At 46.7% G+C, this 20,719-nt stretch overlaps 1 protein-coding gene across 4 annotated transcripts in view; it reads left to right on the top strand.

Annotated features, from left to right (window-relative positions):
* The window catches only part of Cdk5rap2 (CDK5 regulatory subunit associated protein 2), a 210,533-nt gene that overhangs the window by 110,164 nt on the left and 79,650 nt on the right, over positions 1-20,719 (top strand). For all 4 annotated transcript variants that reach the window (XM_023701591.1, XM_023701590.1, XM_023701589.1 and 1 more), the window contains exons 15-20: positions 746-843; positions 5,857-5,987; positions 7,493-7,602; positions 9,004-9,132; positions 16,128-16,223; positions 18,028-18,215. In XM_023701591.1, coding sequence (XP_023557359.1) covers positions 746-843; positions 5,857-5,987; positions 7,493-7,602; positions 9,004-9,132; positions 16,128-16,223; positions 18,028-18,215 — 752 coding nt within the window. The remainder of the gene's footprint in view (positions 1-745; positions 844-5,856; positions 5,988-7,492; positions 7,603-9,003; positions 9,133-16,127; positions 16,224-18,027; positions 18,216-20,719) is intronic.

Raw genomic sequence — 20,719 nt, 5'->3', positions numbered from 1 at the left:
AGGTTTTAGTTAATGAATATCTTTTTTCTTCAGAGCAAGAGCAAATATGACAAGACATTTTCTTTGTATTGTTGTGAAAATAAGGATCAGTAGCTCTGAGGAGTGACAGTTTTACCTTAGGCAAGTAAGATGTCTGTGACTCACAGCAGCTGTTGGGTGTCGGAAGCATAGCTCTCAGCTTTGTGCTGGGTAAATGTGTTAGCTTCATGTTACTATAACAAAACGGTTGATGTAGCTGAGATAGAGAAAAGGCTCATCTTGGCTCACAGTTTGGAGGTTTCACTGTGAGGTTGCACAGCCCCATTTATTTGGGCCTCTCGGGAGGAGGTGCTGGGGGCAATGGCGGGGAGTAGGTAGGTAATAGAGCAAACTGCTCACCTCATGCCTGGGGAGCAGAAAAAGAACGAGGAGGGGCCTATTCTCAAGGACCAGCCCATAATGACCAAGGATGTACCACCAGGTCCCTCTTCTCAGAGTTTCTGTGCCTCTCTGCATTGCTGACCTGGGGACAAGTTCCTAACCAACCGGGGCCTTTGGGGACAGATGTTCTAGAGGCACACTGTCGGGGGGGGGGGGCATTCCCCACTCCTCCTGCAGGTGGTGCTGTAGGACTGTGTTCTGAGCCAGAGCCTGCCGGCCTCACCTCTGTGGCTTTAAAAACCAGACGTGCCGCGAATGTTTGATTAATATAGAGCTTCACTTTTAAGATTCATCCTCTAATGCCAGATGCCTTTGTTATTTCCAGGAAAAGCAACAGTCGGACTATGAAGAGCTAATGCAGGTCTTAAAGAAGGAACGGGACATCTATTCCCACCTGGTGAAGTCTCTGCAGAGCTCAGACAGGTAAGGGCTTCTGTTTGAACACGTGCATGGGATCCCGGGGCGAACTGGTGGCCTTTGAGCCAGCAGGGCCCTTCTAGGTTGCTTGGGACATTACAGTGTGCTTAGATGGTGATGGCCTTCCTTAGCATCAGGTTTTCCTGTTTTCTGCCAAGAATTGCCTCATTTTGGCAGCAGCATCAGGAGAAAACACAAGAGATTTTAAAGTACTTGATTGTCTACTTAGACGTGCTTCCATGTGCATTCTTGTATGCTCCTCAGTGCTGCTTTTAGAGGTGATAATGTTGGAGCTGTTTTACACAAGTCCATGCAACCTAAGGGAGCTGTAGGGACTTGTCTACGGTCACACAGATGTTGCCAGAACTCTGGTAACCAAGCATGGCCCTGTGCCTCGGAGTGCCCTGTGTCTGCAGAATGAACGAGATGCTGTGGTGCTGGCACTGTGCTGAGGAGAGTGAGGAGCAGGCCAGCGGTCTTGTCTGGCCCTGGCTCTGCCACTCACTGGCAGGTGGCCTGCTCCAACTTCTGTGTGCCCATCTATAAACGCAGGTATGACTTCAGGAATTTTTGACAAAAGAGAACAATAGGCCTTTCCACATTAGCTAGTTACAGTTGAAAGACAGGGTATGTAGGATTCATTTCAAAACAGCACAGAAGCTGAGGAAGTGGTGGACATAGCGAAGGAACAAGATCAGCCCCAGATGCCTGGGCTTTCGGCTGGGTTGGAGGTGGATGGGGGCAGGGCTCATCACATTAGTTTGCGCTTTTTTGTATATGTCCAGAATTTTCTATAATAAGCTAACCAACATCACCCTTCCCTTCACCTTTGTGTGTGCCCTCTGCAGGCTCTTCACGGTTCCCAGGGCCATGCTCCTGCCTCTGCCCTCACCTCTGTTTTCTTTCTACCCCCCTGGTTGACCTCCCCTGCTTTGTCTTACTGCCTCTTCAGAACTTGCCTCTGTGTCACTCTTGTGAGGAGGCTCAGCAGGCCCCGAGCCGCAGCCCTTCTGTATTTCTTCATTCCCCACCCCAGACCCTCTTGACCAACGACCATGTGTGGTCACTGTGCCTGCTCACCTCCTCCGGGAGCTCCCCTACTCTCAAGGGCTGTGTTGCTCAGCGCCCTTGGGAGATGCTTCGTGCAGAAGACCCCTCCCCAGCTTCAGGCTTCTAAACTATGAGATAATTTCCAGATTTTAAGATCTGAAATGAATTTGAGAAAATGAAAACATATTGATGCAATCCCGGGCATGGGCATCTCTCTTTGACAGTGAACTTTTTGAGGAAACCTCAGCTGCGGGCCATCTTCACTGGATAGGAGACGAGGTGTCACAGAGAGCTCCAAGAGGGCCTGGGCCAATTTTGCTTTAGTTGCGCAGCTTCTCTGGGAGGGAGCAGGGTAGATTCTGAGCCCCAGATCAGGTGCTGGGACTACGACTGTCAGGCTCTCTCAGCATCATGAATGCTTCCAAGTTCCACAGGTTCTTTCCTAAGGAATGGGAATGCAGATAAGGCTGAAATGGGTCAGAGCAGTAACCAACCAGGGTGCTTGAACCATTTCATGTTCCTCTGCAGACTTAGACTATGATAGGGAAAGGTGGCCTGGGTCTACATCCCAGCGGGGTCACTCAGCAGTTCTGAGCTCTTGTGCAAATAATTTCTGTGCCAAGCCTCAGTTTGTGGGGTTGGAAGTGCAGATTAGCTGGTCTGCCTACTGATCTCCCTGCTCCCTGCCCATCTGCTTCTCCACCTACCTGCCCACCAACCCACCCACTGCTCTTCGTACCCACCCACCTGCCTGTCAGCTTATCTAGCTGCCCGTTTCCCTACCTCTTCTCCCACTTACCTGCCTACTCACCACCCCTCTCCCTCCCTTACAGGATTGTTTGCATACAAGGGATGATACTGTGTGAATTCCAGCTCTGCCTGACCAGAGTGAGCACTCAGTGAATAGCAACATGTATTAAGCCGCCATGACATGCTCCTGTGTGCCTCCCTTTGCCATTATGTGTGCGCTTAGCTTGAGGGCTTTTGGATCCCCCGAGCCTGAAATATCCAGGGGGCAGAACTGTGGGCAAGGGCAGGCGGCGCCCAGCACTGGGAACTCTCCAAAAACTGGCAGGAAGGGAGGGTGACTGGAGACACAGATATTTGTGATTGAAATGGGAGTGAGAGGAAGGAAATGGTGAGCCTGAGCCCGAGCCTTTCCTTTCTATTCTCCATGGGAGCGCTTGGGAATCTGCAGCTTTATTGCACGATGTGTCCCTGAGATGGTAAGGGCAGCACTGTGAAAATGAATGGAGCTGCGTCTCTGGCTGTGGAGCCGCGCCCTCGCTGTGTGCCTCATCTCCAGGGCTCCGCTCCTTTGCACTTCCGGTCTCCCAGGTTGCCCTACCTCAGCAGTGCTATGGCTGTGGGCTGGAGTTTTATTGTTTTGGGTCTCTAGGGCTGTCCTGTGCATTAGAGGATGTTTAGCAAGTATCCCTGGCTTTACCCCATGCCAGTAGTACACCCACCTCTTCCTACCACAGTTGTGACAAGCGAAAATGTCATTAGACCTTGACAAATGTTCCCTAGGGGATAACATTGTCTCCAGATGAAACTTATGGTTGTAATTTGTGAAAAGCAGACATTTTGGCTTATAAATACCTTTTGTATGGGAGCTGTGGGGATGTGCGAAAGGGAGGAAAAGATGTCTGTGGATCAGCTACTACGTACGCTTGCGTGTTAGGCGCTGTGTGCCATGCGCTCTCTCGAGTCACATCCCATTCAGGGCTCAGAACAGTGTCCAAGGGCGGGGGTGGCACTGTCCTTCTCACAGATGAGACCATTTACCCGGCCACCGAGGTCAAGGAGCTGGTTAGACGCAGCAGGTCACTAGGAGCTTGGCTGTCTGTGTCACCTAGCTTTCCTCCCCCAACCCCTGCCTCCAGTCCAGAAAGAATACACAGGGCTTTTATTTTTTTCTGCATGAAGCACCTTTTGTTCCACCAATTCCTCACATCTTTATACGGTTCTGGAGTTGGGAAAACATAAATGACAGACACAGGAGCAGCAGCTGTGTCCTTTTCACCCTGTCAGGAAATGGAGGAGGGAGTATGGCAGTTAGCTTGCCCCAGCCCTAATCGCAGGAGCTTCGCTAAAACAATCTCTTTTTTTTCTGGTTAAATGTCTCGCAGCAGAGCCACATCCAAGCTGTGCTGTGCTGTGACACCTCGGGAAGTTTCCCATCAGCCGTACAAATTGATCATTATGATTGTCTTGAAATGGAACTAGGTACAAGATGCTAGTGGGCCCTTTTGCCTGCATGAAGGCAGCTTCACAATGAACCGTCCTCGAAGCAGCAGGCAGAGAAGATTAGACATAATGGTTTATTTTTATTCCAGGGTATGTTGATTTACGTGTATAGTTAGATGCGTGGAACTGGAGACAAAAACTCTCTGAAGGAAAGATGAGGCTTGAATGCCTGGTGCATGTATTCAGAGAACAGCTCCTAGCCATTTGGCAGCTCTCGATCCCTTTGGAAAAATGTGATAAAAGCTTTGGGCCCTCACTTAGGAAAATCCTTATAATTAATAAATTATTACAGATAGTTTCAGAGTGTTGGTGAGCCCTTTCATAGGTCAAACACTGGACAGAGAGCAATATATTCTCAGTGTGTAAAAAAGGAGGCTTTCTGGTTTGTTAAGGTGTTTCAGTGGCTTTAAAAATGTTCATATTCTTTGACCCACTAATGTCACTGTTAGGAATCTTTTTTAAGGAAATAACTTAATGTCAAATGTCAAACTATGTCACGGACCTGCACAGTCCGTAGAATAATCAGTAGATATTTGGCTATTTAAGATTAAGGTAACTTTATATTTCATAAAATGAAGCTGGTCCACGAAGCCGCATTACCGAGTGGCTTCTGTATGAATCCGTGAAGACACGAGGTGCTTCCATGACTGGAGGAAGTTCTGTTGGGTGGGCCTCCTCAGGAGTAATCCAGGCTCTGGGAGATGTGCGTGTTCGCGGCCTCTTCCGGGCTCTGGGCTTCCGGTTCTATGTAAGCTGTTCCTACTGCTCAGCAGTGTGTCACATTGATCTCGATGTGCGACTTGACCTTCTCCTTCCCCACCAAGAATAAAAATCCAGTCATACTGAGCGTTTCTAGGAGGCTAACCTACTGCATGGGAGTCTTTGGCCCCTAAATCTTTCCTTTTCTCTTTTAGCATTAACTCACTCTTCTTCCTTGGTTTTTGTTTTCCTCCTGTCCCTTACTCTTTCCCCCAGAATGACCTCTTTGATGGGAACACAACAGAGATCCTCTGTCTTTCTCTTTTGAAGTCCGGGGGCCAGGTAACTCCCCAGCCCTAGAGCCTGCTGCTCTGCACCCTCCTTCCTGTGGCGTTCGTTATTCCCAGCCGAGGTGCATCCTGGAGATTATTCCTACCTTGTTACCTTTAGCGAAAGCCGAGAAATGGCCAAATGTGCACTAGTGGTTATGGTAACTGGTGCCATATTCACCAGTTTTAATATTATATGATCATTAAAAATGATGTAAAGGATTTCTTGAAAGGTAGAGCAGCCCTGAAGCCAGGGATGCACTGTTCAGTATTGTGCACCCGTAGCTATTTCCACCGTGTGAAAATGCTTGTAAAGATTGAGGGGCAATATAGGCTGCTGTGTGTTAATTGGGGAGGGGCTCATTTTTGCTTTCTTTATACTTTTAAAAACAATTTCCATTTTCATTTATACTTATAATTTACTGCAATTATCATGTATTTATTTTATTTTATTTTATTTTTAGTGCCGGGGTTTGAACTCAGAACGCTATGCTTGCCCAGCAGGCACTATTCCTGGCCCTTGTATTTACTGTTATAACTAAAGAAAACTACACACACACACACACACACACACACACACACACACACACGCACACAGGTGACATAAAAATTGCAGAAAGGCTTGCTGGACTTTGCATCTTGAAGCACGAACAGGTCTGTTTGACACCGTCTGGTATCTTGTTTCACCAAGCGTCGACAGTCTGCATGCTGAGTTAAACGCCATTTTTGCCCTGCGGAAGCAACTGGAACGAGATGTGCTGTCCTATCGGAATTTACAGAAGATCCTGGAGGAGCAGATCAGTGAAATCCGGAGGCGGGAAGGTACACCTTACCTTCTATGTATCTTTCTATTTGGCTCTTTCCTTTGGAGAACATTGCTATAAGAGGAGTCAAGCAGCTGCAGACTTTCACCAGGACCTGTTTTTGTGGTTGCCATGTGCTGCTGCTGCTGCTGCTGCTGCTGCTGCTGCAGCATCCAGTGTGTCTGTCTGGAGCCTGGCGGATGGGTCCAGTCGATTATATTCATTCTGCAGAGGACCTTCTGCAGGCTTGCCTCTGGACTGCTTTCATTATCTTCTGGGTCCTTTGCCATCCTAGCATCAGGTGACCATGAGGACTTGCAGTTCTCTCCGTGTGCTCAACACCCCTCGTTGGCTGGGCCCTGCTTACCTTGCACCTGTTGCAGAGAGGCTCAGGCAGCATGGGCACTGGGTTGAGCTTGCTTTTTCCTGTCTAAACACCATTTCTAGTGTTTGGATATGTTTGGGAAGGCTGTTGGAAGAGCGTTCTTGGAAACCACAGTGTTGGGCTCATCATAGTGTGTATAGCCCTGTTCCTTGCCTGTCCCCTATGTTGAGGGATAATACTTAATTCTTTTCTGTATCTGGAGTTTGGAGCCTGGGACATTTGGTAAAAATTGGTAATTGTGGTGGGTTTGACATTTCTTGGGTTCATGCTGTCCGTGTACAAGGTAGAGTGCTGGGCTCTTTCCTTCTCAGCAATGATCCTTACAGTCATTTGATTGGGTAAAACATGTATTAATTTTCCTTTCAAAGATGGAGAAACTGAGCTGAAGGGGCTGGGTGACGGAATCTGTTCCGATCTCGCCAGGGTGTGCCCCCTTGGGCCTAGCGCTTTCTAGCTCCCACGCTGTATTGTAGGTGCCGTGGAGCTCACCCGTGCCTGTCCATCACGATGCGGTTGGGGATGTGCCCCACTCGCTGAGTGTCCTCCCTCCCCTGCTCCTCCCCTCGCTGCTGCAGTGTGCCATGTGCTGAGGAGGAGGTGGACTCCGACGTGTAGGTGACCGCGATTCTTGTCTTGGCTCCAGCAGGCACTTCTTGCACTTGGTGCGCTCACTTCCCACGAGGGCTCTGAAGCCCATGGAAATGCATCAGGCACTTTTATTTCCCTTGAGTTCTACCCTGGGGTCACATCTAATTTTCCTGTATTTTCGCCTAAGCAGAGTCACTTGCTCGTTTAAACTATCACTGTTTGTTTGTGCCATTCAGAATGGTCATCAGGCACAGCACTTGATATGCAAATTGTCATTCGGCACTGGCCACAGTGAAAACCTACAGCCTGAGATGAAACTGTATATTGAGATATCAGCCTAGAGAGCAGGAAAATTACTTCTGCTCCAAAGGTGGTGCTGTAAACCCCCAGTGTGTACTTCTCCTCCCGTCTGCCCCTCCCCATCCAAATTGCTGTAGATGAATTGCACGGGAGCTGTTTTCTTGGAGGGATCTCTTGCTGATACTCTTCTTTCTCCCCCTCCCCCACATTTTAAATTTAATTTAATTTAATTTTTATTTTATTTTGGGCAGAAGAACCATTTTCATTTTATAGTGATCAAACATCTTATCTAAGCATTTGCCTCGAAGAGCACAAACGGTTTCAAGTGGAGCATTTTTCTCAAGAAGAACTTAAGAGAAAGGTATTGAGCTGTTAACTTTTAGTGCTTTTATTTCTTATTTGTTGCCCCTTGGGTTCCTATGATGTGAGACTCAGAAAGTCCCTTTCCTCGCCTGTCTCCCCCTCCTGTCGTCCTGCTTGGCTCCTCCTGTGTGCACTGCTCAGGTCGGAGACCGCAGCCCTGGAAGACAAGCTCCAGGCCCCTCCGGGAGCAGGGAGCACCCTTCCATTCCCTCAGCTCCTTCCCTGTCCTCTCTGTGTGTTCCTCGCCAATGTCTTCTTCTACTGATCTGTGGTTATTGGGTTCTTTGTCTCTAGGTAGGCTATGAACATCTTCAAATGAGTGCTCATAGCTTACGTAATTACTTCTGATTTCCCAGTACCTCTCTCACACAGTAGGAGTTAATAAAAAGTTTGGATGATTAGAGCTCCAAGTTTGGTCATTACATCATGTTTTTGTAAATTACGAAGGTTTTTATTTCCATCTGTCCATTCAGGGGCGTGGTTAATGTTGCATGCTACAAGCCATTGTTAAAAATCAGACATGTGGGCACAGAGGAGCCGCGTGATTTACTGTAGGCTCATCTTAAATCAGGAATGGAGGTTTGGTTTCTTTTGTGGAATCATTGACTTCTTGGCAGAGAAAACGGACACGCAAACAAGCAGTTAGGCTGCCGTGCGAGCCAGCGTACAAGGCATGGAGATAGCAAGGAGAGGCCACGGTAATTGTCCTTTACTTGGCCAGGGCAAGCGTCTGAACGGAAGTAAGCCCTTGAAGTGGGTTTTGAAAGATGGATAGGAGTTTGCCCAGGTGGAAGGTTTCCTCAGTAGAGAGAAAGAAGTCTGTTAAGGCTCAGAAGAAGTAACAAGGAGAGTTGTAAAAATTAGGGTAGTAGCCTAACTGCTTGTTTGCATGTCCGTTTTCTCTGCCAGGAAGTCAGTGATTCCACAAAAGAAACCAAACCTCCATTCCTGATTTAAGATGAGCCTACAGTAAATACTCTACCACTCTGACTACATGTGGTAGATGTCCAATACATCAAAACATGAATAAAAGTAATCCAGTCCTCAAGGAAGATCTCAAGGAGGATATGGTGGGCACAGCAAGACATTACTAAGTGCCAGGTGCGCCCGTTGCCTGCTGCCCTGACCAGGCCCACACTAAGTACTAGCCAGCAGCTGGGATTGTCTGCTTCTCCTCCTTCTCCTCTACCACACATAATTTGTGTGGTGTAGATACAGCCTTAATGAATGTGTTAACACTGCTGTTGACTGAGCACTAGCGCTGGGCTGAGGACATCCAAGCATGGGGGGTCCTCACAGCAGCCCATCCTGAGATGAGGAAGCGGAGGCTCCCGAGACAGCTCACCTAGGGTCTCTGTGCCTTACAGTGGTGGCTTTGTCCCTCCATTCTTATCCCCAGGTCAGTGACCTCATACAACTTGTGAAGGAACTGTACACAGACAACCAGCACCTGAAGAAAACCATTTTTGACCTTTCCTGCGTGAGTTTCCTGGGAAATGGGGGAGCTGACATGACAGAACAGAGAGAGGTAAGAAGAAACATTCCTGTTGTGTTGTGCTAATTGCAAAAACGTAACAACCCAAGGGCTTTCCCAAGACTGCATGTGCTCTGAGGAGGTCTCTAACTGGGAGTCCCTTTATTGGATGGGGCTTTGCAGGCCCAGGTGGGTCAGCAGATCTGTCCTCTGGATTCTCTGGCTTGGTCATTTCCGCACGGACACGTTCAGTGTACTGTGATGCTTCTGACTGAGGTCCAGCCTGGGCCCTGCTGCAGATGGCGCATCTGGGGGCTGCTGTGGGCTTCAAGGGACCTGGACAGTGGCCAGATCACCCATGTAATTTGTGTGGTGTAGATACAGCCTTAATGACTCTGTTAACACTGACAAACAGATGTCCATGTGCCCCACTGGGGATTCACCTCGATGACTTTGGGACCTGAGCCCTGATCTTCGTGATGTGTCGTCTCGAGTCTTCTCTGTTGTGAACCTGCACCGTGTGGTGGTGGTCCCTGCAGCTGTGACCATGGGGAGGATTACATTGTATCATCACTTTAGCCCCTCACTTTGCCTAACTCACCCCTAAGAAGAACCTTTTTCTGTGCATTAGCGCTATTTTAGAAGACTGGAACTCTGCTCGCTCGCTTGGTGCAGAAGGTTCGTTTTGTCCTCTCATGAACAAACTAGGCATCTTCTTGCTTGGGCTTGTCCTGAACTCAGTCTGGAGTGCTAGGTGAATGCAGCTCTCACGCTTATCGCCACATCGTTTCTTGAAAAAGATTTGTCAGCCTTAAGCTGTCTCCTCCCACCTTCAGAGAAAGAATGGCTCAAAGGTATTTATGCTGTTCTCTGGCCATCTGCTCTCTTTTGAGACAGGGAATATTATTGATCTTAGCCTCCAGGGCTCCAGATAATTTTGAAAACCAAGAGTAACTGCAAGCCATTTAGGGAGAAACAAGTCTCCTGGTTCGCTTTCTCCGAGGCAGTATTTTTAATAAGCAGCTTGTTCTTCACTGACTCCATTTGAGTCGTAAATGGTGAGCTTTGTTTGTTCATTTGCCCTTTGAAGAAAATCTGTTAAATGTCCCATTATGTCATTTGGAGAACAGTGGCTTTTTCTTCTGCCCACTCTCAGATCTTAATACCAGCCAATTCAGATTTGAGTCACTTGTCAGATTGCACTTCCATTGCATGCCCCCCGGGAATAGCCTTGCCCTTGTAGCAGCTCCTCGTCTTTCCCCCAGAGTGGGACAGGGAGGTCTGCGTGGGCAGAAAGATGTGCCCACTGTAATCTAAAGCTTAGGGAGGCGAGGCCGTCAGGGTAGGGGGAGGGAGCGCAGGGAGGGGGTCTGCTCTTCTCCAGGAGGGCGTGTGGGCCCCCTTCCACAAGAAGCAGGCCGAAGACAGCCCAAAATACTCATGTTGTCCATAGCATTTCTGAGCAGCAGGACTGGCAGAGTGGGGGCTGGGCGTGATTCCTGCTCACTAGGAGAATATAAATCACAGGAAGGGAGAGACAGGGAGAATATGAATGAGAACATAGTTTGTGTTTTCAAAAAACAGAGCAAAGAAATGGCCCCTAGTTCTGTCACTTTAAAGCAGGCACAGTTAGCGTTTTGGCCTTGGTCCCTCCATGCCTGTGTGTGTGCGCACATTGCACACCGTAATGCAGATTTTATTCTGTGTTTTTCCAGCTGCTTCTGACTGATAGCATCTGCCTCCATCTTACGAATGTGCTAGAATTTAACGCCTCGCCCTCATTGGACAAGTAGATTGTTTCAAGCGATTTGCTGTTATGAAATATATACTTAAAGTGTCTGTATGTAAATCATTTTTGTATGTGTAAGGTTTTCTTTCTTAGACTATATTCTCAGATATATAATTAGAAGATCAAAGGGCAGATAGAAATATTCAGTAAGCAGAGAATTTATTTTTATACACCCACCCCAACAACTTTCAATTTGAAAAAGTGCGTAAAAGTCTTCAGGCCCCTGGCAGGGCTTGTCAGGTTTGCCTTCAGGATGGCTGTCCAAGCGTGGAAGCCCCGCCGGGGGCCGTGGTGTGCGCTCCCTGTTCCCTCTAGGCTGGCACCACCACACAGATCAGCCCAGGGCCAGCCATTCTTTTGTTTTAGTGTGCATTTGAAGACCTCTTATAAGATGCCTCCTATTTTCTTACATGTGCATGTATGTATTTGATTAATCCCAGGGTCTTCTCACTGAGCTTTGTCCTCACCTCTTTTTAATTTTTCATTCTGAACCAGCGTCTGCTCAGTTGCCTAGGGTGCGCTTGACCCTGTGATCCTCCTGTGTCAGCCTCCCAGAGTATGGGATTACAGGCACATGCCACCATGACCCACTTATGTTTCTTTATTGGTTATTAAGTGATGTTCTAGAAGAAGTCGGTTGAGATTAGCCACACGGGAGTGGTGGCAGAGGGCTACAGCCAGGATGGTGAGCATTGAAAACCTCAAGCCACACAACACGTGGACTTCATATGTGGGCGCTGGGAAGTGTGGCACATTGCGGGCGCCCAGCGGGGTCAGTCGTTATTTGGGTCACTGTATTGTCATCATTGGGCATGGTTAGAAAACCTGTTCTTTGGCATGGAGAGAAAGCTTGACTAGATGAGCATAATTTAATTGAGCTCAGCTATTTGTAGGCCTGTCATGTTGAACAAGAAATAGACCTTGTGTGACTCTAAAGGACAGAAATGGTACTCCAAAGTAGAAAGTGCTTATTAAATGTTCTATTAAGAGTAACAGGATAATATTTGGTTTGTCAGAGTAGATTTAATTTCATTAAAAGGAGGAATATTCTAACAGTCCAACTTTAGAACTTCTTTTGAACTAGACTTAAAAGACCTTGGCACAGTGCTGGCATGTAGTAGACACTTAGGAAAACACAGCTATTTTCACTTTATTTATTTTTGAATTAGTGGCTGAGTTGGAATCCTAACCCTTTTCTGGCTCTGTTCAGAGATGTCCTAACACGTATGTGGCTCTCCTGAGGACCTTGTTAAAATGCAGGTTCTGCTTCCATCAGTCTGACATGGGATGCAAGAACCCATATTTCTGAGAAGTTCTGTTGCTCTGAGGAATACATTCTCAGTAGCAAGAGCTGAGGTAATCCCAAAGGCCATTTGGTTCTAGGTCTCATTTTGCAGAAGTCTTTACTTACGCAGTTGATCTTTTAGCAGTGTTTTATTGAGCACCAGGCTGTATGTCATATGGAACTGAGAAACAGGGCCCGTTGCCCCGGTGGTGTTGCTGGAGGATTGCAGAGCCCTAGGGAGCCTGGAGGCAGGAGTCAGCACTGCTGCCGGGGGGAGCGAGGGAAGGAAAGTGTCAGAAGGAGAATCAGGAGACAGGTGGGTCATTGTGTGGCCGCTGCCGCCACCGCCGCCACCATCTTCGTTGATGTCGTCGTCGTCTTCTTCCTCCTTCTCTTCCTCCTCCTCTTCCTCTTCCTCCTTTTCTTCCTCTTCTTCCTCCCTCCTTCTTCCTCCTCCCTCTTCCTCCCTCCTCCTCCTCCTCTTCCTCCTCCACCATTTTTTTTTTTTTTTTTTTTTTTTTTTTTTTTTTTTTTTTGAGACAGAGTCTTTCCATGACTCAGGCTGGTCTTGGGTTCACTTTGTAGCCCAGGCTGGTCTCACACAGTGATCCTCCTGTCTCAGCCTCATGAGTGCTAGGATTACAGGCATACCACCACACCCAGCTTGATGTGGTGTTTTGAGGAAGGTATGTTAAATACTGTCAAGTTCTCTGAGAAGGCAAGAAAGAAAAAGCAAGTGAGGCACATGACCGAGGCAGTTTCCTGAGGGTGAGAGGAGCCAGCTTGCAGTAGCTGGAGGAGGGAAGAGGAGCAGGGAGAGGGAGATAGAGCTGGTACACTCTGGGAGCTGTCAGGAACCTCTCTCTGGCTGGTGGCAGGGTTGAAGCAGAGCCTGGGTACAGTGACTCAGAGTGTATTCTGACATTTTGTCCTTTGTCTTTGAAAACTGCTAAGTCTTCAATGTCCCACTGATACCAGGGACATTTCCCTGTGTCCATACATTGCATTCTTGATGATTGCTGGAAAGTGAGAGCTTACTTTTCACTGAGTCAGCAGAGGTGGAGAGCAACCTTCGGGTTACTGTGTCCTGAGGAATGGCAGGATTGTGAGTGTGGACGGGCACTTGGAACTCTCAGCTGGAGTGACACATATTAATGGCAATTTGCCCAGCTACACCGAGGTGAGCTTTTCTCCTGTCCACAGGAAGTACCAAGGACTTCTCTGTTCCTCCTCCTTGATCCCTCTGGGGTTTTACTCCTGTGCTAGAGGTATTTGGGGGCCTGGCATGGGTAGTTTCTGGACAGTGGTGGCAGGAGAGCCTCAGTGCAGAAAGTGAGAGGTGACCCTTCTCCAGAAGCAGGTCAGTGGCTCCAGTGCAGCATCATGCCATCTTACCTTTTTGAAAAAGTAAATTTATTTTTAGCTGATTTATAAGAACACTGCAATTATAAACCTCAAGGGGAATTCCTGTGATATGTCTGTTCATGTGTATGCTATGAAATGTTTAGATTAGGCTGCACATACCTGTCTGCTCAAACATTCCTCATTCTTTTCTAGTGAGAAGTCAAAAATCCTACTATGAAACTTGCCACATGCTGTCATCCAGGTCACAGCTCTGAGCACGAGAACTCCCAAACTTCCTCCTTCTGTCCGACTACTGACTCCCCACTGGGCGCCTGCCCCATTCGCTCCTATGACTCCCCCCATAATCACATTCTTCTCACAAGTTCCAGGACATCAACCTTTTACACTGCATTATGGAATGAGATTGTGAGACACTTGAGTCCCCACCTAGATTCTGTTCACAGTTTCATATAGCCATCATCACTTTTTTAAAAAAAAATGTATTTAGTACAGAGTCTACAGGGTCTCACTACAGATCAGACTCATAGTGATCTCCCCTTTTCAGCCTCCTAAAGGCTGGGATTACAGGGGTGCACCACCATGCCCTGTCTCAGTCAACATCTCAGCGCACCCCCGGGCAGGGCCAGCTCGGCACATCATCACTTTTTTGATGAATTTCAATTAAAATTATAAATGCCAGAATATTTTCCCTAAATACTTCAGCATGTATATCTTTAACTTCAATATGTTTACAGTTATCTTTTTTTACTTATTTATTTATTTATTTGGTACAGGGTCCCACTATGCAGCTCAGACTCATAGTGATCCTCAGCCTATCTCAGCCTCCCCAGTGCTGGGATTACAGGTATGTGCCACTGTGCCTGGTTTTGGTGGCTGGCTAGATGTTGGGCCACTGAGGTATCTCCCCAGCATTACAGAGATGATAAGCCAATATTGCCTGATGTTTACAAGTATATGTAAGGATCTGTGATTGAGATCCCTATCAAGATTCCTTATGTCCCTTCTTGTCAACCTGACCCCCACATATTTCAGCTGCTTCTATGATTTTGTCCCATCATGGATTAATTTTTCCTGTGCTCTGGCAGATCGTCATATAAACAGAATCATATGCTATGTTCTCTTTCATGTGAACTTTTTTCACTCAGCGCGTTTTTGAGATTCATCCTTGTCATTATGTAAATCAACAGTTTGTTCCTCCTTGTTGTCCCATTCTATGAATCTATTGATTCCTTCACTCTGTGGGTAAAGGGTGATAAGAACATTCTTTGTGTGGTCGCATACTTTTTTTGCTCGTGGTGAATGCCTGATACTCACTTTTGTAGCCTCCAGACTGGTCTTGAACTCGTAGGGACCCTCCTGTCTCAACCTCCTGAGTGCTAGGATTACAGGCATGTGCCACCATGCCCATTTCCTAGGATGTGGGTTTTGATCACCAGTGTTCCTTGATCCTGATCACAGATTTGGATGTGGGTAGGAAGAATGTGCTCCAGCCCTGAGAATTTTCTGGAAAATGACATTCTAAAGTCATTTTTTTATAAAGACATTCTTTTTTTTTCTTCTAAAATAAGGTTTTTTCTCTGAGCAGATTTGAATTTAAGTTGGGCTGGGTTAGTTATAGGCATAATGGACTAACCATAGGACTTCATGAAATGAAACGGTTGGAATAGAGCCCTCAAGCGCCTACACGTGGAGCTGTCTGATGCATGGCCTGGCACTCTGGTGTTAACACCTTTGGTACAGGGTCAGTGACTTCTCAGTGAGAGAGCTTTGCTGGACCCGGTGCATTTGACACCCTGGCTCTCAGTTTCCTTCAGTTATGCAGCTGTTCCATGACAAGAATGTTTGCTCTTCTGGTGCACTGGGGTCTGGCTTTCTTGAGAACTTCATGCTGTCTATTCTTCTGAATGCAGAATACAGAAGCCTTGACATTTATACTTCTTTAAAGTGTTAGATTTATGCAGTCTTTATAAATAACTGTCCTTTATTTCCAAAAGCATAAAGTTACCATCAGACAAACTCAATACTCTTTTCATTAATGATGAGGACTTTTTGTCAGCAAAATGACAGTGTTGCTGGGACTGTCCATCTCAGATGTCTGACAGGCTGACAAGAGGTTTACGCCCTGTGTTAAATAGGAGAAGTGATGCATAAATTGGGCACACCATAAATTTCACTTGCTGCTATTTTTTTTTTTTTTTTTTTTGCTATTTGGTATTTTCAGTTCCATCAATAACTGTTTTCCAAAATCTTTTTGTTTTTTATCTAATCTGAAAGTGGATTTAGCAGGGGCAACAGCACAACAGATAGCCTGGTCAGTGTCCAGCAGTGGAGAAAGACCGTACGAAGGCACAAGAGATGCCTTGCCTTATTTCTTGGGCAATCTGACCTTATATATTACTTGATCCTGGGTAGCTGTGTGTGATTTGCCAGAGTGAGCAACTCTTAACTTTGGCTAATTTTTATTTCATGGCTTTGGCATTTGTTCCTGCCTCTTTTTTGGTTTTTGTTTGTTCTGCATCTTTAAAAAACAACATCAGTGACTTATTCATACATATTCATGCTGCACTTTGTCTTGGGTTGCATTTTTACATCATTCCATGCTCCATGTAGCTTCTGCCTAGCAAGGAGGATGAGGACACTATCAAAGTTGAAGAGGATGACGGGAATAATTTCCAAAGTGATCAGCATTTGGAGCCAAGTAATAAGGTAGGAACATGACAGTTCATTCCTTATTCTATGCACATCTCTCTTCCGGAGCCAGCCTTTGGTTTGGAGTGTATCCACTATGTTTCCTGTTCCTCACCTGTGTTGACTGCCTGCTTATGCCAGGCTCTTTGCTATGGGAAGTCACAGACTGGATGAATGGAGCCAGTCATGAAATACGGGAACAGACATATTGCAATAAACAGAATAGAATGATTGGGATTGGGTGTTGGACCTGGATAGATGTTTAGAGATGTAAATCAGTCTTTTTTTTTTTTTTTTTTTTTTTCACAGAACCAGGGATTGAACTCAGGCCCTTGTGTTTGCCAGGCAAGCACTTATTCTACTGAGCTATATCCCCAGCCCCTAGCCTATTTGTTTTAATGTTTGGAAACTGAGGCCTTTGAAGGGAGATGATGGGTTTGGGACACAGTGAAACTTACATCTAGGTAGCCAAGAACTCCCAGATCACTTGAATGCAGTATAAGGGGACATGAATGGAAGTAAGTGCCCTTCTCAGTCTCCTACTGTTTTCTGGGTATGGTGAGAATTTGGCCCCGTCCCATCGAATGTTCTTCCTGTCACAAAGCTACTGATCAGTTGGGATATATGGTCCCCAGGTTGGAAACATCCTGCAGACTGAGCTGTCATTTTCAGTCTTTGCAGTGTCCAGGTCTGTGGTGTCATGAATAGGAGATACTGCGATAGATAGCTTCAGAGAGCAGAGCACCTGGCAGCAGAGGCTTAGGACTCAGACAGGCCTGATAGTGAGTCCTGGGCATGGCACTGCGCTCTCTGGTGATTTTATTTAGCCCTTGCTTAGCCTCTAAGCCCGAGTTGGCCCATCAGGGAGAATAGTGGTACTTCCATTACGGTTATTGTGCTGCTTAAGAGAAAGTCATGTAATAAGCACTCAGTAAATGATAATAATTACTATTTGTATTATTCCATACTAGACTTTCCCATTTCTGGGGTTGCTTGTTTGATGGATTTAATAAGTAGATTGGTGGCAAATAACACCTATAAATAACAGCTTATTGTGTGGGTCTTGTCTTCCATTTAAAAAAGTCTTAGTCATTCTTCCAGTGTGGAAAGATGAGGGTTATGGCTAGAGTGTATATCACCAGCAGCAATGAAGTCAAGAGGCGTTATTTATAGACTGGTAGAAGAAATTTATGGCTTGGGTAGGGGAGAAAGAATACTAATTGCGGCACCAGCAGACGTGCCCAGAACAGGCTCTAACTGCATGCTTCCTGGGTGCCACTCTTCTGGGACCCTCAGTGACCCAGGAAAGTGTAACTGTAGATAACATCTCCATAGGGATTAGGAACTCTCCACCTTCCTAATGAGACACTTCAAAGCCATGTTAATTAACATGTGTCTGTGGAGAGCGAATTGGCTTTCTGGTACAGGCAAGAAGTATATAATAAATATTCAAAGCACTGTTGATGATGTGGATTTCAAGCCCTCCTCAGGAAGAACTTTTAGAGAGATAACTATTGAGGGGATCACATGTCCATTGTGTACGTGTAGGGATAAGACACATTCACTTCATTTTATCCTTCAGCCCACTTTGGGAGGTAGCATTGCTGTTCTTGTTTTATAGATGAGGAAAGTGAGGGTGCCTTGAGGTGAGTGTGTGTGGCCCTACATACCTGTGTCCCTCTTTTTCTTTCCCTCTTCCCTTTCATTTTCTTTCTGCTTATTTGTGCTCACTTGCCCTGCATTTCTGTCCCTTTCCTCTCTTCCAAGTACTCCTTTCTCGTCTTTCATGTCTCGGTATCTGATCAAGTACTTCTGCTTATAGGTTATGGAAGACTGTGCCCAAGGAGGCTGTAAAAATGGATACTTCAGGCCCACGGATTCCAGTATTTTAGACTATGATGGGGCTGATAAGACTGGTTGCCTTGGAGACGGGAACCTAGAAGGTGTCAAGCTCTTGGGCCTACTTGCCCCTTTCTTCAGTGAGAGAGCCATGCTGTCGCTGGAGTCCAGGTAGGTGTGGGGCCAGGCGTGGCTTTGTCCCTTTGGCTTGAGGGGAGAGAGTACTCACTCTGCTAAATGGATTTAGGTGGGGATGCTGCACAGTATACCTGAGAGAGCTCCCAAAGTGGCTCGGAAGGAATCTTGCCAGTCGTGCAATTAGGTAATTAGGTTGTGCACTGGTGGCTGAGGGGCTTTTGCATGGCCTTGTGCAGACCCATTAGAAAGAAGCGAAAGAAAGCTTTCCTTGAGAATTATTCCTGGGAGCCCCAGAAATGGCTGCTTGGCTGTTGGCGAGAGAAATCAGCCCTGCTGGAATCTCCTCCGGTTGCTACAACAGCCTACAACACACTACTGTAGAGTGACTCTGCTGTTTTATGTTGAGCTTGAACTAAAATTCTCTTCTCATTCTATCTGCTGGGAGTCATTCCTATGTGAGGAAATACTATAGGTTGTTTTCCTTGAAACAGAAAAAGGAGAAGCATCCAGTATACTTCTGTCTTTTAAATTAAGCCTTTATGAGCAATTTGCCCTTTCGTATTCCTCCTGGTTCATCCATGACTGCTGCTTTGCCTTGGAATCAGGAAGAACTTTGTTCTCATCTCTCAGTGTTTCAGTTTCTCTGATCACTTCACATGGTTGCTGTGAAGAGTAGAAAAAAAAAATTTTTAAGGAAAATGAATGGCATGCTTCCTGGCTCAGTGGAAGCTTTCAATTCTTTTCTGTACCGAACCACTGCCCAAGACCCTTGGCAAGAGCCAGGCGTTGTAGTGTTTCTTATGTCACTGCTGGGCTAAGACTTAAGACCATCGTTGGGCATTTCTTCATGAGAGAAAAGATCTGAGCCATTCTGTTTTTGTCTCAGTTGGGGTGACTATTCCTAGTCATTGATGGCGACACTTTTAAAGCACGAGTTGTATTCTGGTTGTTATCCCAGGGAATTTGGTGAGCATAGTTGGGCATGTGGAAGCAGAGGGTTTCTTACACATCAGGGTTGTAAACTTGGCTTCAGAATAAGAGGACAACCACCATTCCTCTGAGGACCTCATAGGAATGCCCTTGAGAGGTGTGAGCTGGAAAAGCACCGTGCGCTGCTGTGGCAGCAGGGCGAGGGGTCCCTCCTGGTGGGCAGGAGCTCCTCAGTCCAGCCAGCCAGTCATCGGGCAGGCATGTGGGTTCTGGTCTTCTGTCTCCCACCCTTGTATTCTAAACCTCTTGATTTTTAAGACTTTACATCAATTTACATTTTTCAAGGAAGAAGGAAGCACCTCCTAGGCCAGCACTGTGAGCAGACTGTTGGTGTCTCATGTTCAGCTCTCTCTGGGGTCCCCTTGTAGGCGCCTGTTCTGTAGGCTTTGAGGCTGTTTCTGGCCCCAGACTGTGGCCTTAGCCCTGGTTTTTGTGCCTGTGTGCCCCATGGTGATGGAGTTCAGACTCCTACAGAAGGCCTGGCCGGCATACATGCTGGAGCACCAGCTCTGGTGGGGCATGTCCCTTGGCTGGTCTCATCTCATGAAATAAAAAGCTTTATAGGCTTTTGCAGGTGATCTTCTTGGTCACTCAGCATTCCCTTGGCTAGCTAGTGGTAGGACCATTGGAGAATTTTCTATCAGAAATAATATTCTTGTTGGTTGGGGAAATACCATTTATGTGTCCATTCCTTCTGGAGGTATGTATGTGGAGTGTTTTCCTTGCCCTGGAAAAAGCGGGGTTTGGAGTGAGGCAGACTGAGCTCCTGTTAACTGTACTTTTAGGTCTTGTGCCATCTCTGCCCATCTTTGTGTCTTCATCTGTGAAGGAGGCTGGGTAGCGTAATGATGATTGCTTATCACATAGGGATCTTAACAGGGTTAAATGAAATAATAGATATATAGAGTCAGGTGAGCACTAAGCGAGGTTTTGGCAATATTACTCTGTAAATCATGTCCCTCCAATTATTCCTACCCTTTCCTACTAACCCTGGGTAAGATTCTTGCAGCAGCCAGCCAGGAACGTGTGCCGCTGTATTCATGTGTGAGCCAGTGTCTGTGGACCCCAGTGCACAGGTGCGATGGGCTCAGGCCTAAGCTCTCTCAGTCTTTGAGCTCCTCTGCCTTCCAGCCATCTACCTGAGACTCCAGGGGCAGCACAGTGGTAGGCCCCAGAGTAACCCTGATGCAGTGAGCCTGTCTGCTGATATGGACTAGGAAGCAGCTTTCCTGCTTGTTCCATTGGTCTAACTTGCCTCTTTCTACCTGGTTGAAGGTGAGTTCAGCATGGCCACTTGGAGAATGGGCTGGCACGTCCTCCTTGGCATTCACTGCATGTGGGAGGCCCAGTCCTTGCTTCGCATGCTTCTGGCTCATTTGGCCCCTACTCCCTCGAGAACATAGTTTATGATTTTATCACCTTAAGTTTTTGGTGTTTGTAGCCTAAAATTAGGTGTGATATTTCATAGCTAAGAAATTATGCAAATATAAAAGGGAACATTTTGGGGGATGATACACTCATTTAAGCATTTATTTATTTTTAAATTA

This window comes from Octodon degus, unplaced genomic scaffold, assembly GCF_000260255.1.
Source record: "Octodon degus isolate 3935 unplaced genomic scaffold, OctDeg1.0 scaffold00137, whole genome shotgun sequence".
Lineage (NCBI taxonomy): Eukaryota > Metazoa > Chordata > Mammalia > Rodentia > Octodontidae > Octodon > Octodon degus.
The sequence above is the reverse complement of the archived record's forward strand: the minus strand, read 5'-3'. Positions and strand labels throughout refer to the sequence as shown.